Source organism: Sphaeramia orbicularis, chromosome 3 (assembly GCF_902148855.1).
Source record: "Sphaeramia orbicularis chromosome 3, fSphaOr1.1, whole genome shotgun sequence".
Taxonomy (NCBI): domain Eukaryota; kingdom Metazoa; phylum Chordata; class Actinopteri; order Kurtiformes; family Apogonidae; genus Sphaeramia; species Sphaeramia orbicularis.
Window position 1 is genome coordinate 53,959,065 of NC_043959.1, and position 18,300 is coordinate 53,977,364.

The 18,300-nt window shown below is 34.9% G+C and overlaps 1 protein-coding gene across 1 annotated transcript in view; it reads right to left on the bottom strand.

The window, feature by feature from the left end:
• The window catches only part of tmem255b (transmembrane protein 255B), a 37,703-nt gene extending 23,557 nt beyond the window's left edge, over positions 1-14,146 (bottom strand). Inside the window, exons 1-3 of the mRNA XM_030123247.1 lie at positions 14,057-14,146; positions 11,398-11,537; positions 11,181-11,243 (exon numbers count right to left, since the gene is read on the bottom strand). Coding sequence (XP_029979107.1) covers positions 11,181-11,243; positions 11,398-11,537; positions 14,057-14,120 — 267 coding nt within the window. The 5' untranslated portion in view covers positions 14,121-14,146. The remainder of the gene's footprint in view (positions 1-11,180; positions 11,244-11,397; positions 11,538-14,056) is intronic.
• Between the last annotated feature and the right edge of the window lie 4,154 nt (positions 14,147-18,300).

An 18,300-nucleotide genomic window follows, 5' to 3' on the forward strand; every position in this document is an offset into this window, starting at 1 on the left:
TCATGGAATAATTTACAAAAGGCCCTAAAACTGTCAGAAGTTGTCTGTTTTAACCCATAAAGACCCAAACATCCACTGGCAACCAAAAGCATCAACTGATGTAAATGGTTTAACCCTTTCATGCATGAATTATGAAAAAACGTATCTTGATTTTTTTTTTTTTTTTTTTTTTTTAATTATTGATTTTATTACTCAACATTAGGCTATTTAACCTCCTGAGACCAAGGAAAGTACAAATTTTGGCTTTATTTTTATTATTAAATAATTGCCTGATGCAACAGTTTTTTCAGATGCATTTTTTTGTTTTATTTTTATGGAATGTCCTCTGTGGTGAACAGTTTTTTTTTTGTTTTTTGTTATAAAGCGGTGGAACTCTAAAACCCATAGCTGGGTCTTAGGAGGTTAACTTTATAAAATCACAGAACAGTAAAAATTCTAAAACTAAGATGATCCTTTTTTTCATTGTGATGCTTAGGGTCTATACAGACTGCCCCCATGTGGTTTGGAGAATATCACCTTTATAACCCTTTGGAAAGTGAGCTTAAACTGTGTGTTCACAAATGTAGACATCATGCATGAAAGGGTTAATACCTGTTGATCCACTAATCCTATCACTACATGTAAATAATTGGTGTAAAATGCAGTTTGTCATCTTTTCATGGTCATCTGATATGACCCATTTGGATGTTCAGAGGCTCCGTAGTTACCATGGAAACATTGTCATCTTCTACAACACTGATTCACCAGTAAAACTCAGTGGATGGATACACTTATTTTTACATTCACCTATTGATATTTTGCTGGAAAAGTCACTTTTTCTTCAGTTTTCTCTGTTTCTGACATAATAACCCTTAACTTTTTATGAAAATCTAAATGATCAATGAATTAAATATAGGAAAATACATGATTTTCACTGAAAAAACACAAAATACAGAGGATAATATTTTAATAAATTATGATAAATCACTGAAGAAAAGTTGCATACAGAGAAAAACTCATTTTGGAACCGACACAAAAGTAAAACTGGGTCTCTATGGGTTAAAGTCTATTTTAGTTTATTTTTAAATAAACTCTTGGTCAATGTGATTGCTTCTAAATTTGCACTGAACTTATCATTTATTAACGTTGGTCTTTTACTGTACATAACCTGATACTGTAGCTGTTTGTTCTGTTTTTTTCTGTTGTGGTTACAATGTCCACGCTGCTCTGAGGTGTTTGACCTCAGTGAGGATTTCACCGGGTTAAATAAAGGAAAATAAAATAATAATAATAAATACTCTAGTAACGTACAGAGACCGGTAACATTTACAGTTTATTTGTTACACTGCAGTAAGTACACACTAGAATGGAACCATTAAGCAAATAGTGCAAAAATATATTTAATATACTTTTCATTATTATTACTGTTGATATATGACTTGGTGTACAATTATTAAAGATAGGATAAGACATGGATCCTGCACAAGATTATACAGAGTCCACAGAGAGCTCTTTTTCACAGATGGTGCTGAAAGGGAAATTTCATCTAGTATGTTTTATCAGAATAATGAGACACTGAGTTATTTTCTTTTTTCCATGGTGACAGAGGACACTACAGGACACTACATATTTAACCCTTTCATGCATAGTGGTCACTACAGTGGACGGCTATTCTACAGCTGTTCACTTGTATATTCATGGATTTTGTTGTTCTTTTCGTTGTTTTTTTTGTTTATTGTTTTTTTTTGTACACACACCTTTATTAAAGTTTTAAGACACTACATATCTTTTCTGACATGAATTGGTAACACTATGTAGATCTCTCCCGATCATAAACCCCCAGAATTACAAGCCCTCCCAATAGTTTCCACACAATTTATCAGTAAATACATGTTTCTGAGCATCAAAAATTAAACGTGTGGTGTCCAGCTGAGCGGACATTTTTGCAACTTCATGAAAAATAGCTTCATAAGAATTTTTTTTTTTTTTTCATTATTATTTTTTTTGATGTTTTTTTTTTTTTCAATTATTTTTATTTTATTTATTTATTTTTATTTATTTTTCAGAAGAAAATTTTCAGTTGCATTGTTTTTTTCACGCCTAAAGAGGAATAAAAACACTCAGGAAAAAATTTTGATTAAGGTTCTCATAATTTGTGCATGAAAGGGTTAATATAACAGGCCATTGTTATAATCGAAATAGAGTGAATTTCTCTCATATCCAAATTAAAGCTCGTTGTACAACCAGAAAGGATCAGGAAACTCAAATAAACACTTGATCAGTCATCCAGCCTAAGGAGTGAGTAATGAACGGGTGTATTGATTTCCTCATCCTCTTACTTATTCAGTGTTATCCTGTTAAGCCTGGAACAAACCTTCCCTTAAACTTAAAACCCACAATTTCAGGTCAGACAAACGATACATTTACATATGAAGGCTGAATGAAACATGACAAAAAGAAAAACCAATTCAATCTTATGAACCGATCCAAATAAAACCAATCAAACAGATATTAGCGGATTATCGTCTGTGTTAAATTAATGCATAAAATGTGAAGGCTTTCAAGCACAAGAAAGAGGAAGAAAGAGGTAAAAGACAGTATAAAAGTAATGATAAATGTCATTAATTACTCATCTGTAAAACTCTGGATGGTGTAAAAAGTAAAAATGTGTACCATATATACTAGGGTCTAAGTCTAAAATATAAACTGCATATGTATTACATTATTTATTTTTTGATTATTTGAAGATTATATTTATGAAAACTGCAAAAAAATGCCTAAAATGCAAAAGTGTATATTATTCCTGGAGAGACATTTCTCACTCCACAATAATTCAAAATGCAACCTGTTTGTTTTTTGTAATATATTAATTGTGAATGTTTCTCTAATCAGATAAGGCATATACTTTTACACATTTAATGTGTTTTGTCTTCAGTTCATGTAACCAGTATTTAATCAATTAAAATCTTCCAATGTCCATAACACCAAGAACAATTGAGATTTTTTTTTTCTTTTTGCCTCATCCCTGCTGCGCTATTATAGGCTAACATTTTTTAATAAATACTTTGGAACACATGGAAACAGTTATTCATCATGTGACTGGGACAGAGCAGGAAGTAAAGGTCAATGGATGTGGATAAATATGGGAACTGTAATAAAGATTAATTAGTTTTTCAGGAAAATGTGCAGGTCTAATATGAATGAGGTGCAATGAATGATATTAAAAACAGTGTTGTAAGTGTTGTAAATATAAGGTGTGTGGGATGCTCACAAAACATCACATGGTCTAAAGACTTAAAAAGACAAAACACAACATAGAAATGAGTGGGACAGGAGTTATTATGTGATATTTGTGTAGGTGTGTGATGAGACAGAAGCTGAACTGATTAAAAATTTTGAAAAGCTTTGTTTCCTTAATTTTGCTGCACCGAAACATTGGTTCCACTGTTGTGTTTCACATGGACGCTTATTGTAACGCACATGATCAACACAAAGTTCCGTATTAGTTGTTAGTAAGTCCAATACAAATTTGTTGAAGACTGCACATAATGTTTGTAGATGTCATTTGACTTTTTTATTGTTATTTACATACAGATTCTTCTTGGTGATTATCCACAGGTGCTCTTTGGAAACTTATGGTGTGTCTTACTATTTAGAGTCAAACAAATCTGCATAAGCATGCAAGATTTCAAAAAATATTCCAAGGCACACTGTAGGATCTGTGTAAAAATAAAATGCCTTTATTACTCCATGGCAATCTTTTAAAATACAACCACCATGTTGCAACCTCTGGTCTTCATTAGGGCTTTTTACACCATATTTTTATGTTGTTTCAGTATATCTATAGAGATTTTTAAATACTTTAATACTGTTGTTGTTTCTATATATCTAGATGTTTTTAAATACTTTCATAGTGTTATTGTTGTTGATTCTATCTATCTATCTATCTGGTATGTATACTTAAATACTGTTGTTATTGTTGTTGTTGCTATATATCTATAGATATTTTCTGTATACTTTCATACTGTTGTTTCAACATAATTACTTCTATACTACTTACATATCCTTTTACTTTTATACTTTTTGTGGTTGTTTCAGCTGGTTCTGGAATAAAGAATAGTTGTTTGTCAGTTTCAGACATGTCTTCTTCACAATTCTACAATTTTTTCACCTATTCAAATAATGGTTTAACTAAATCGAATCAAAGAAAATAACTGATTACAAAAACTAACCCTTAGCTGCAACTCTACACAGAGGTGAAATCTACTCTTGTGTCACCATCTGAAAAAAAAAAACAAAATATCATTCTGGTAATAAAAAAAAATGCAGTTAAAGGTTTAAGTTTGGAGTAAAACTGTGTCAGTGTCTGTGGCTACACCACATCCAACCACATCACTGGAGGTCAGAGGAACAAAGGCCTGTGAGATCCAGGAAGTGAGGGATGCTCCAGTGCTCTTGGATGTCAGCGTCAGTGTGGTTAGTTGTTCTTTAATGAGAGATCTCGCTCTACCAGCCGCCTCTCATGTTACCGTATGAGCCTCAGACGCAGGAGGCAAGGAGACACCTGTGTGACAGCGAACATCTTGCCACATGTGGCTCATAGACACTCAAGACCGCCGCGGGTGTGGCAGCGATCACACCATTAAAGTTTAAAAGACAGAACTGGGAGCCATGACAGATGGATACAGAGGGTAGTTACCACCTTTGTCTGTGTCTTTACTCTGTGATCACACATTTACAAACACACACACACACAGAGTGAAGCAGCCGTTTGAGGCAGCAGGAGGGAAAACCGACGCTTTGAAAACGCACAAACTGTCTTAACTGTTAAACAACGCTTTATTTTAAAACTAAATGCACATATATGATCACACACGTTTCTATCCCATAGCACTATAAACCATGACAACTAGAAGACTAATCCTCTCCTGACCCTGATCTAAAACCTGATAAGATTTACAAGTCACACATATGAACAGCTCCAGGAAAGGTACGCGTTTTAGATATGGTACACTGTAGCGTAACATAATATAAAGAGCTCTGAGCAGGCACACGACACCAGGGATACTGCATGAAAAATTCACAACACACACACAGACTCATGTAGCTGAGTCATGGAGGCAGAGGAAGCATGTTTATACTTCTAACAAAGGACAAATATGCTCCTCAGGTCTAAATGAAGTCTGGATTTATATGAGCTCAGAGGATTTTTCAGCTTTTTTGTGTTTTGTTTAGTTTCATCACAAAGACATGCAGCAAATAATGTATTCTTTGTCTTGTCTTCTGTCTTAAACTTTACTGTTTTCTTATTTATTTACTTCCCTATGGCAGTAAACTACAACTGTCAGCTATTAAAATGTTCAACAAATATTTAGATCATGAATTAAATTGATAACCATGTTGTTGTTGTTTTTTTAAAAAGTCGACATTCTCTTTCCTAGAGCTTGTTAAATGTGAATATTTCCTGGTTACTTTGCTACTTTCCATTTGGACATTTGGAGACATCATGTCAGGCTTTAAGAAACACTTTTTCACCATTTCCCAACATTTTAGTAACCAAATAATTACTACATTAGCTGGGAAAATAATCAGTAGATCAATCAGTAATTAAAATAATTATTGCAGCCTTTCAGTGAACCAAATATCTTTGAGTTTTGTGAAACACTGATCATCATTTTTCAACAATTTCAGACATTTTATAAACAAAGTAATTACTGAATTAATAATCAATAACCAATAGATTAACTGACAATGAAAAATCACTAGTTTGCAGGCCTGCGCACTCAGAATTAATGGAATTCCTTTAATAATATCTTCATGCTTTTTCACTTCCATGAATTGCTCTACTATTAAAACAAACACACTGTGCTTATTTTACAGGTTCATCCGTACATGGAGATAAATTAAACAAAAGGTTTAACCCCATTCATGCATACTGGTCACTACAGTGGACAGCTATTCTACAGCTGTTCTCTTGTATATTCATGGATTTTGTTGTTCTTTTTTTTTTTAACACATATCTTTATTAAAGTTTTAAGACACTACGTATCTTTTCTGACATGAATCGGTAACATTATGTAGATGTCTCCTGAGTATAAACCCCAAGAATCACAAGCCCTCCCAATAGTTTTCACACAGTTTATCAGTAAATACATGTTTCTGTGCATCAAAAATTAAATGTGTGGTGTCCAGCTGAGTGGACATTTTTGCAACTTCATGAAAAATCGGTTCATAAGATTTTTTTTTTTTTTTTCATTATTTTTATTTTTTATGTATTTATTTATTTTTCAGAAGAAAATTTTCAATCACATTGTTTTTTTCATGCCTAAAGAGGAATAAAAACACTCAGGAAAAAATTTTGATTAAGGTTCTCATAATTCATGCATGAAAGGGTTAATGTAGAAACCACGTTTTAACCCGTGGTGTACATTGCAAATAGACTGTTTTCTTTTTGTTTGTGTGCCACACATAAAGCTCTTTGCGCTGTCACATCCACCTTTTGCAATAAAAAGTAAATTACACCAGAGGAAATACACACACTCTGCTCGACCTTCCAGTTTTGTACCTTTTTTACTAAAACATCAGTGAATAAAATGCTTCTGACAAAGGCTACGTTCAGACAGCAGGACTTAATGCACAATTCAGATTTTCTTGTGTGCTTGTTCATGTTACACATTAAATGCGACTTCTATCAGTTTTGAGTACGAACTGAATGCGACCTTGAAGTGACCTTGAAGTGACGTATCGGATTTAGGACCATATATGAAAGTGGTCTGGGTCAGATGTAAAAAAAAAATTACATTTGTGCTTTTCAAACTGTCTTTAACAGATCGGATATAGGTCACATATGGGCAAAAAAATTGGATTTGGGCCACATTTGCCTGCAGTCTGAACAAAGCCAAAGATTAAGGTCAAAATGAGCAGCTACAAACCAGGACTTGTGATGAGTGTCAGTGGTTTCTCCTTGACATAGTCTCACTCTGGGCTTCATACATAGTGAATGTGATACCGCTGATCTGACTTAAGTGTCACAGAGAAGCTTCTGGATGCCACTGGACCTGCAGTTGCCTTTTTTATTTATTTGGTTAATAGAGCTGATTTCATTCTGCTTTAACTGTGTTTCATTTCAACCAAGGGCACACACTGGTTTCACATCTTTCAGTCTCACTATCAGCTCATAAATGCAGAAATGTTGCGACTAATTAAATGGTTCACATTAACGCTGAGCCGACAGGTGGACTGTCTGTTCTGTGGAGTCGTTGACATGGTCCTTTTTGGACCAGAGAGGCACTTTGACGTTGTTATGTCCCAGCCTGAAATAAAGGAGCCCTGGCAGCAGCTGACCAATACTAATGCAATTTCCCCTGTTGTCATTGAAGGTCTGGGCCAATCACATGCACGTCCCTGACCACAAATCCAGTCACGTTCGCTGAAATGCAGCACAAGAACCAAGAACATCAAGTAATCCGATTTGCTTCTTACTCATAATAGAGCAATTTCCCGAAAAGTGTTTAGAAAATTTGCAAAGTCTGCAACATGATCCTTTTATTTATGGTATATATATTTTCAGTTTCCAGGAACAATATCTCATTTTTGGAGGATAAAGGGAGAAAGAACACGGGATGTTGCCTTTTAAAGGTCCAATGTGTAACATTTTCATGGATTTATGAGGATCTGATAGATTGTAAAGTTTGTAACTATGTTTTCTTAGTTCATAATCAGCTGAAAAGTAGAAGTGTTGTGTTTTCATTAGGTTATAATGAGCTGTTTACACTGTACTCTACAGGGGGAGTGGCTCACATTGCACAGGCATGTTTCTACGAGGGATGCGTGGATCGATACTGAAATATCTATATCACCAATACCAGATCTTTACACTCTAGAATCAATTCACAAATCAAAATATCAAATCTTTTGATACTGCGGTAATTTGAGGTAATGTATATCAGGAACACAATGGAAAGTAGGTAAACTTTTGGGATCTTGTCCAAATGATACACGACAGGTGGGAACTACTTCTTCTTCCGCCTGGGTAAGTGCGTGCTGCGTCATTCTTTCCAGTCAGTCAGACTATCAGTGAGATACCTGGAAATTGCTGTCACTTCTGTATCAGCATAGAGCAGGGGTGTCAAACTCATTTTGGTTCAGGGGCCATATTTAGCCCAATTTGATCTCAAGGGGGCCAGACCAGTAAAATAATGACTTAATAATCTATGAATAATGACAAATCCAAGTTTTTCTTTTTGTTTTAGTACAAAAAAAACAAAAAAAAAACAAACTGAATTATGAAAATATTTACATTTTACTAAAAAATGTGAATAACCTGAAAAAAACTGAAATTTCATTAGAAACATTTGTGCAATTTTAACAATATTATGCTTCGACTTATTATTTGTACATGTACATTACATACAGTGTTACATAAACATTTGGCAACAGGCTGAATATTGTTAAAATTTTGGAGTTTGGAGCTAAAATTTGAACAGTTTCTACAATATTACATCTCTTATTATTATTAACACAACTATAGATCACAGTGGATCCATAAATGCGCAAAACATTTAGTAACAGGCAGAATATTGTTCGAGTTGCACATTTGGGATTGTTTATCTTTGTTTTTATTTATGTATTTATTTGCGTTTTATTGTGAAAGAATAGTTTTGTAAATGCAAATATTTTCACAGTGCAATCTTTTTTTTTTTTTTAACTTAAATTTTTTCCACATAATTTTTCACAAAGAAAATTTGTCGTTGTCATTATTTCTGGGTTATTGTGTTGTTATTTTTTCTGTAGATCACATTGGTCTGTATGTGGAACCTGAACCAAAATGATTTGGACAACCTGGACTGTTCAGGTTCATTTTGGCACTTTCATCCTGTGGGCCGGAATGGAACCTTTGGCGGGCCAAATTTGGCCCCCGGGCTGCATGTTTGACACCTGTGGCATAGAGAGTCTTTTTAAAGGCTGGAGAGGTTCTGAGCAAAAAACATAACAGACTAAAGGGGAAAACAGTAAATATGCAATTGTTCCTCAAAAACTTATGAATAAGGGAAAGTGTGTGACATGAATTAATATGCAAGTTTTCATTTTTATAACAGTTCTTAATCATTAAACAATAATTACTCTCATGTCTTGTATTCACCATGAAGTCATAATTTAACCTTTTTTTTTTTTTTTTTTAGATTTTCCAGACATTAAAGGGGTCATATTTTGCTAAACCCACTTTTATTAGTTTTTGATTCATTTATTTGTGTATTTGGACCCAAATAGTTCAAAAAGTTTCAATTTGAACCCTCCAGGTGCTGCAAAGACATCTTTATATTAATTTTGGCAAAAATCAAGTGGATTTCTATGACCTGTTGAATTCCTGCTTAATTTGTCACATTTTATAACTAGTTACGTCACGACATTTACACATATAAGGTCAAGACTTCCAATGAACATTTCTCCGAGTATGACATAATTGTTTGTCAGCAGCAGCAGTTGTAGTCCATACTGAAAATATGTCCAAACTTCGAGCCGATTACCTAAAATGTTCAGTTGTTGGTTGAACAGGACAGAGCAGCATGGTCAACAACCTGGAGGGGGCGGGGCCTGAAGCGACTTATTTGCATTTGAAGGGCCAGCGCTAAAACAACCTTTCTGGTGTCATTACTCAGAAATAGGCTTAAAGATGAACCTGTGGAGTTGAATTAATGAAGAATTCAAACTCAAACATAGCATTTACAGTTTATGTAGACCACAGGGAAATGTTTTAAAATGCATAATTCCATTTAAAAAAGCAAAATATCACTCCTTTAAGTGTTTTTGTACAAAGTATTGGTATTGGATCGCTTTCCCCAATGCCATGGTATCAAACAGCACTAGTTTCTGCAGCAGCTCAGAACGTCCTCTCCTTTTAATCCATTAAAACTCTGGGTCATTTGTTTTCAGTCAGAATCATTTCACCGTAACACAAAACAATGGATTAGTCACTAGCAGAAGCTTCATTCATATACACTGCCCAGCTAAAAAAAAAAGTCGCACATGCAGTATTTGACTGCACCACCTTTGGTTTTGATTACAGGAGACATTCACTGTGACACTACTTAATGCTTATGTAGTGTCACAATAAGGTTCATAATATTTTTTCCATTCATAGTTGCATTAATTCTTGATTAATGATGATAGAGAATCGGACCACTGCATCAAGTCTTCATCACATCCCAAATTACAGTCTGGACTTTATGGAGGTTAATCTATGGGTGAAAATGATGTCTCATTCTCCCTGAACCATTCTGTCACAAGCCTGATGATCCTGATCAATCTTGGTATTGTCCAATCTTTTTGATGTTAAAGAAATGAGAGGCCGTTAGAGTTAAAGAAACAGCCTGGACAAAAAAAACTAACTGCCTGGATTTAACAAAGCAAACAGTTCAGATCCTTCCATAGGTAAGTACTGCAGTGGTTCACAATGTTTCAGCTGTAACAAGTTATTTAACCCTTAACTTATTTTAACTTAAGCTTGTGCCAATTTTTGATATATGCAGGACACAATGAATAATATTTTTTCATTTCATTTTTTCATTTTTATTCATTCATTCCAATCTAAATGATTGGAAAGAAGCAGGATGAAGAAAACTTATAATACCTGCCCCTTTCTTGAAACATCTGCTTACATCAAATACGTTGCCATTACAGTTATTACTGTAAACAGTTTACCTGATAGTCTATGCAAATAAAATAAATCCACCATCCATAAGTTGAACTATGTCATTACATGCTTTTATAAAGCTTCTCTATTCTTTCCCTATACAAACTCTTAAACTGAAAAATATTTGTACAGCTCTTCTCTTCCACTGCCAAAGAATTCCACATCCTGACACCCGCAACAGAAATACACATTTTCTTCACATTAGACCCTTTACTGTTTAAAATTAAACCTCCTTCTATGTTCTTCATCCTGTGATACTAAAGCAAATAATCTCTGCAAATTTGCAGCAAAAGTCCGTTTGTCACTCTAAACACAATCAGCAATGTCCTTAATTCACCCAATTCTTTAAACTTTAACAATCCTGATTTAATAAACAATTCATTTGTATGTTCCCTGAAATTAAAATTATACATGATTCTGATTGCTCTTTTCTGTAATAGAAACAATGGCTTGGAATAGAATATGAAGTGACTTAGTAAGGAGATGTGGACAAAAAGGACAAACTTACCATGGGTCTGCGGTTTTCCACCAGATGCATACCAACAATACCCAAAAATGCTCCAAAACTCATCTGGATACAGAAATAAATGAGAAGAGAATACAGGACAATTTAGGACTCAGAGGAATAAACTTTGACACAATCATATTGGAAAGGCCACAGTTAATCAAATAAAAGAAGAAAACTTGTGTAGTGGGGTAAATAACAGGTGGTAAGTGGGACTTACAACAATGCCAGAGTAATATCCAGCCGTTTCCACGTTTGTGCGGGTGGTAGCGATGAGTCCCACGGTCAGGACCAGCAGAGCAAAAGCCAGCAGGGCCACGGTCACCAACAGGGCAGCCCTCCTCCGCCGCTTGTACTGGACTGAGGATCGCACAGAGGAGGGTAAAGATGGGCTACAATCTAACAACTACGCATCCTAAACTCAAACCCCTCACATTTTTCTAAATACAAGTCATAACATCTTTACTGCTCTGATCAAAAGTGAGTTTTTAGAGGTTTTAACCCTCAATGACCTAAACCAGGGGTGTCAAACATGCGGCCCAGGGGCCAAATGTGGCCCACTAAAAGGTCCAGTTCGGCCCTTGGGATGTTTTTGCCAAGTGCCAAAATTCCACAGTCTTGAATTGAATTAAGCAAAAAAAAAAAAAGTAGCTTGAATTAAGGAAAAAATCTTCAGTTAAGTAAAAAAAAAAATTTCAAGTAAGCCAAAAAAATAAATAAAAAATCTTCAATTAAGTAAAAAAAAGTCTTCAATTAAGCAAAAAAAAATCTTCAATTAAGTAAAAAAGACTTCAATTAAGCCAAAAAAATTTCAAATTTATCAAAAAAAAAACTTGAAATAAGCCAAAAAAATCTCCAATTAAGTTAAAAAAAAAATTTCAATTAGGTAAAAAAAAATCTTGAATTAAGTTTAAAAAAAAAACATCTTGAATTAAGTCAAAAAAAAAATTCAATTAAGTAAAAAAAAATCTTGAATTAAGCCAAAAAAAAAAAAAAATCTTCAATTAAGTAAAAAAATAAATAAATCTTGAATTAAGCCAAAAAAAATCTAGAATTAACAATTTAAATATTTTTCTTTGTTTAAGTGCAAAAAATAACATTAAATTATGAAAATATTTATATTTACAAACTATCCTGAAACAATTAAATGTGAATAACCTGAACAAATATGAACAACCTGAAATGTCTAGAGAAAATTAAGCACAATTTTAACAACTTTTCTGCCTGTTCCTCAATGTTTAGTGTCTTTGTAGATCTGACCCATAATGCACATGGAGAAATGATACAGTGAGGAATAACATTGTTAAAATTGCACTAAATGTTCTTACGATTTTTAATTTGAATTTCAGTTTTTTCTTTTTTTCTTTTTTTTTTATAGTTTATAAAAGTAAGTATTTTCATAATTTAATGTTTTGTTGTTTTTTTTTTACACTAAAACAAAGACAAAAATTTGGAGTTGTCATTATTTATAGGTTATTGTGTTATTTTTCTGATCCGGCCAACTGCAGATCAAATTTAGCTGAATATGGCCCCTGAACTAAAATGAGTTTGACACCCCTGACGTAAACAGTCACTGGTGACATCTAAGTTTAATAACTGTTTAATCACTAATCCTATCAGTGTGTGTTAATAATTCAGGTAAAATCCAGTTTCTCAGCTTATCATTGTCATCAGATATGACCCATTTGGACGCTCAGAGTTCCAGCATTGCCTGCAATGATTGATTCACCTATAAAACCCATGTAGTTTGACAAAGAAATGCTTGTTTTTACATTCAGTTAACATTTAATCTAGCAGAAAGTCACTTTTTCTTCAGTTTTCTCTTTTTTTAATATTGCAATTAGCTTTGAATTTAACCCTTTCATGCACAAATTATGAGAACCTCAATCAAAATTTTTTCCTGAGTGTTTTTATTCCTCTTTAGGCATGAAAAAAACAATGCGATGGAAAATTTTCTTGTGAAAAATAAAAATAAATAAATAAATAAAACAAAAATAATTTAAAATTTTTTTAAAAATATGTAAAAAAAATATATATATAATAATGAAAAAAAAAAATTCTTATGAACCTATTTTTCATGAAGTTGCAAAAATGTCCACTCAGCTGGACACCACATGTTTAATTTTTGATGCACAGAAACATGTATTTACTGATACATTTTGTGAAAACTATGGGGAGGGCTTGTGATTCTGGGGGTTTATGCTCATGAGAGATCTACATAATGTTACCAATTCATGTCAGAAAAGATATGTTGTGTCTTAAAACTTTAATAAAGATATGTGCAAAAAAAAAACAAACAAAAAAAAAAAAAACAACGAAAAGAACAACAAAACCCATGAATATACAAGAGAACAGCTGTAGAATAGCTGTCCACTGTAGTGACCAGTATGCATGAAAGGGTTAATTTGAGCTCTTATGAACATATTCACTGTCACAAATTAAATATAGGAAAATACTTTATGTTTTAATGAGAAATGCAAATGCAAGGTGTAATATTAGAATAAATGTAGTTTGACAAATGGCAGTGGCTGAAAATGCTTGCTTTTATATTCACTTCATGACATATTTTCTTTTAAAAAGTCCCTTTTGCTTCATTTTTCTCAGTTCTGTTACAATAACCTTTAAATTGACTCTGATCTTTCATAAACATCTACATGGTCAGTAAAGTAAATAATAGACAATACCTGTTTTCACTGAAAAATTCACCAAACAAAATAAAAAAACTGTGATACATGACTGAGGAAAGGTTCTTTCTTTTGGAAGTCACCACAAATACATTTCTTGGACTTTAAGGGTTAATTAAAAAAGTGTCACAATAAAACCACACAATTAAAATGTCAGGATGAATGAAAGTTGACACATCCGGTCCTAAACTCTACCTTCTGGGTCCAGTATTTCAGGTGTTGTTTGCTGGGTGTTCTGGTGGGTTTCTGGCTGATGCATTTCGACTCAGTCCGGATGAATTCGCTGTGAATGGAGCAGGAGATGATCCGATGCTTCTGTCTTTTTGCGTTGTATCAATGTCCGTCTCGCGGTGCGTTCACTGACCCCTCATCCTTATCGGAGCCCTGACTACAAGTACCGAGCTACAGCTACAGAGAGTTAATTTATAACTTATTAGTGACACATTCTTTGTGTGTTGTGTCGGATAGATTCACCTGTGACTGTGAGAGTGGACGATGTGAAGTTTTGTTGGAGCCTGAGGGAAATGAGGAGGAGGAGGAGGAGGAGGAGGAGGAGGATGGACCAATCAGCTGCCAGCATTCACCTGACTGATCAATTATTGCTTTGTCTTTGTTACATAAAGAATAAAGTTTGGTTTGTGAGGTTTCCAGACCTGTTTTGGAATTAAATATATCCAATACATCGCACTGAAGCAATAGAGAAAAAAAGATTAAGAAAATTTGACAGTTTTTAATGAATACAGGATGCACACCTGTCTGGGTCTTCACTGTAAGATGCTGCAGTGTCTGAAAAGGAGAATATTGAGTTTACAGCGCCCTCTATCGGACAACCCTTAAAAACAAGTCAAGCCCTAAGAGGCTCAGAACTCAATACGTAGGACCTCCTGAAATTTTTATTTTACCAATAGGATTGTCAACATATGTGCTTTATTGAGTGATAAAGCCACTAACCAATGTATTAGAGAAATTATTCAAAGACATATTGTTACCAAACCTGCAGCTGTTTTTTATTGGAATAATATTTACTATGACATAGACTGAAAAAACACTTGGATCCTGTCAAAGAAATGTATTATTACTAACACTGAGCTCAATAAGAAATAGTGACATTGCACTTTACTTACTTATTTTAGTTATTTATCCCATTTCTTTGCTCAATTTATTATTATTTTTGTGACTTCAAATTTTTACATGTTTAAATTTTATGTTCTTATGCTGGTTTTTATCCTGGATTGTTCTTGCTAAAGATGTTCATTTTGTCTGCTGTTTATGCAAATATGCTATTTGTCTTTTGTTCAGACCAAGGTTATAATAGTTTTGGATTTTTAATTATAGTTCAGTTTTAATTAGTTTTGACTTTTTTTTCTCTTATTCAGTTAGTTTTAATTAGTTTTTAGAGCAGGTTTGTTAGTTTTTATTAGTTATCGTTTTTATCTGAATGCTTAGTTTTAGTTTAGTTTAATTTAGTTTTAGTATGAGTTTTAGTTATTTCATATATTTTATCTTCCTCATCATCCTGTTCAAAGAAATTAGTGAGGCGTGGATATGGGTTACCCTGGACACTTTATTTGGGGGTCGGGTTAGGGCGGCTCATGGACTGAGCAGAGACACAATGTACCATACAATGTATAAATTCCCTATAGCAGGTTTAGGGGGGGGTGCAATCCATACACAACGTCACTTACGTGAAACAGTGCGAAGATGTGCAAAGCATGAGAGGAGATGCACAAAGCAGCCAGCAGTTAAACCAGATAGAAACATATATAACTAGAAAAGCACTCTGAGAGCGCAGACCTCCGCCAAGGCAGATCAGTCCCCCCCCCCCCCCCCCCCCCCCCCATCACCACCAAAATTTAATCATTTGTTCCTTGTGCCAGTATCAATATTTCCTGAAATTTTCATCCAAATCTGTCCATAACTTTTTGAAAGATCCGGATCAGTCTTTGCCATTTGATAGAACACCCCATTGTAAATCCCTGAGTCAAATTGCATGAGATTTGCACAATTCCCCCATATTGTGATTTCCACCATAAATATTAGTCCCATATTTATTTTACCTATATTTTAAGATTCCTTGACCATGAAAACATACCATTAGCAACTGGATTCATAATTATATCCTTATTAGTTCAGTAGTTATTCACGAAAATCACATTTCTCGTAATGGCGGTTTTCTTCTGGATCTAGCTCCTTAAGTATTAAAGCTACATGAAATCCGGTGGCATACTCCCGATGCGGAACTGACTGAGCTACACGATGGCGCTTGTCAGAAATTTCTACCTTTAATATTAAAGGCACAGTAGGCCAAAAAGTAAGGGCACCCCCATTTTTTATATAAATTGAGATAAAATCCGCCTTCTGGATCAGATCCAGATCAGCCTTTGAAATGTGATAGAGGACCCCATTGTCAATTCCTGAGTGAAATTTCATGAGTTTTGGTCAATAATTAAGCGAGATATTGGGAAACGAAAATTTTGGCCCCATTTACCACAATGTTAACGAAAATTTCAAAGTGATCCAGAATCCAGGATTTCTTCCGGATCACCCCCAAAAGTTAATCATTTATTCCTTATCCCATTTCCAACAAACCCTGAAAATTTCATCAAAATCTGTCCCTAACTTTTCGAGTTATGTTGCACACTAACGGACAGACAAACAGACAAACAAACAAACCCTGGTAAAAACATAACCTCCTTGGCGGAGGTAACCAGCTGACCCACAGTTAAAGCAGATACGAACATATTATAAACCAGCTAACCAGCAGTTAAAGCAGACAGAAACATATATAAACCAGCTAACCAGCAATTAAAGCAGATACGAACATATTGTAAACCTGCTAACCAGCAGTTAAAGCAGATAGAAACATATATAAACCACTTATAAACATATATAACCCAGTTCCTCATCAGTAAACCACACCTTAGCAGATATCTCATATCTTAATCCTCTCCAGTTCCATTATTAGCCAACTTTGCTTCAGTTCAGTTCAGTTTTTAACATTCTAACAGGTTCCATACCTCTGTAATTGGATTAGTTTTCATCCTCCTCTTTTCTCCTCTTCTAAACTGTGCAGTTAAGGCCTTGGAATGTCATGTCGGCTATTGGACTTTGTCTGTCTTGTCTGTTTTGTTTGTCATTTCCTGTTTTATTTTGTTAAGTTTCCTCATGTGTCTTGTCTGTTGTCTTTACTTCCTCTCCCTGATCGTGTTCACCTTTTCCCTGATTACCTGACTCCTCCCTGATTATCTCCACCTGTGTCCAATTGTCTTCCCGCCCTCCAGTGTATTTAAACCCTCAGTCTTCCCCTGTTTAGTTGCCAGTTTGTGCTCTACAACTTGTTGTGTTCACTTACCAGCATTTTGAATCCTGTTCGTTTGTCTGCCGTGTTTGACCCGTTTTCGTCCTTCGACCACTGATTCAGCCTGTTCCTATCCTGCCTGCTCGTCATCGACCTGGTTCGTTACCCGACTCTGTCTCTGCCTACTCCCTTTATCACCTCAGCCTCCACCGATTACCTGTGCTTCGACCTTCGCCTGGATTACTACCGTGAGTTAGCCTGTCCCCCATGTACCGTTGCTTGTGTGACTGCTTTTCCGTGTATGACCTGGCTTTTTTTTTGACCACCCTCTGTTTGTCTCTAGTGGGGATTCCGTTGGGGTTTTCCCGGCTCGGCCAAGCTGGTCGTCTGCCGTTTTCACCCGCAGCCCAGACGTTTTTCCCCGGGTCCGGTGGCTTCACAGAAGTTGTATTATCTCTGTGTTGTATATTTATCCTTGTTAAAGTGTTTAATAAAAACACTAAACCTTACTGGTTTTTTGTGGTCTTGCTTTTGGGTTCAGCCTTTGTACTTAGCCTTTCACATGGAAGGCCTTTTCATGGTGATAAACTCTCCAGTTTTAACCTGGATGCTAGTTCAACACTGACTCTGTCATTTAGCTCTGCTCTGTCTCTGTCACTCATGCGCACACACACGGTACGCCAAACAAACAAACAAAAAAAAACAAACCCCGACCCATGTATCACTACAGTAAACCCCAGACAGGACTGTGCTGCTTTGTCCCAGCTTTAGTCTGTATGTTCCAGGTAGAGTGGGGACCAGAAGACAACTGGAAACCACCAGTGACCAGACATGACAGACTGTAGTGTTGTATGGTGTCACCAGCTCAAATTGCTGGAGCGAAATAAATCAATTTGATATCAATCCGACATTGACAAAGATGAAAACGAAGGGAATTGTATCCATAATTTTTATACGTTTTAGTTAGTTTTGTAAGCTCACAATACAGTTTCAGTTATCGTTTTTTTCTTTTAGAGTTTTTATTAATTTCAGTTAACGAAAATGTTTTTTCAATTTCAGTTTTCGTCATTTCGTTCGTTTTCGTTAACGATAATAACCTTGGTTTATAATGCGTAACGCGACGACACGTTCATGACACGTT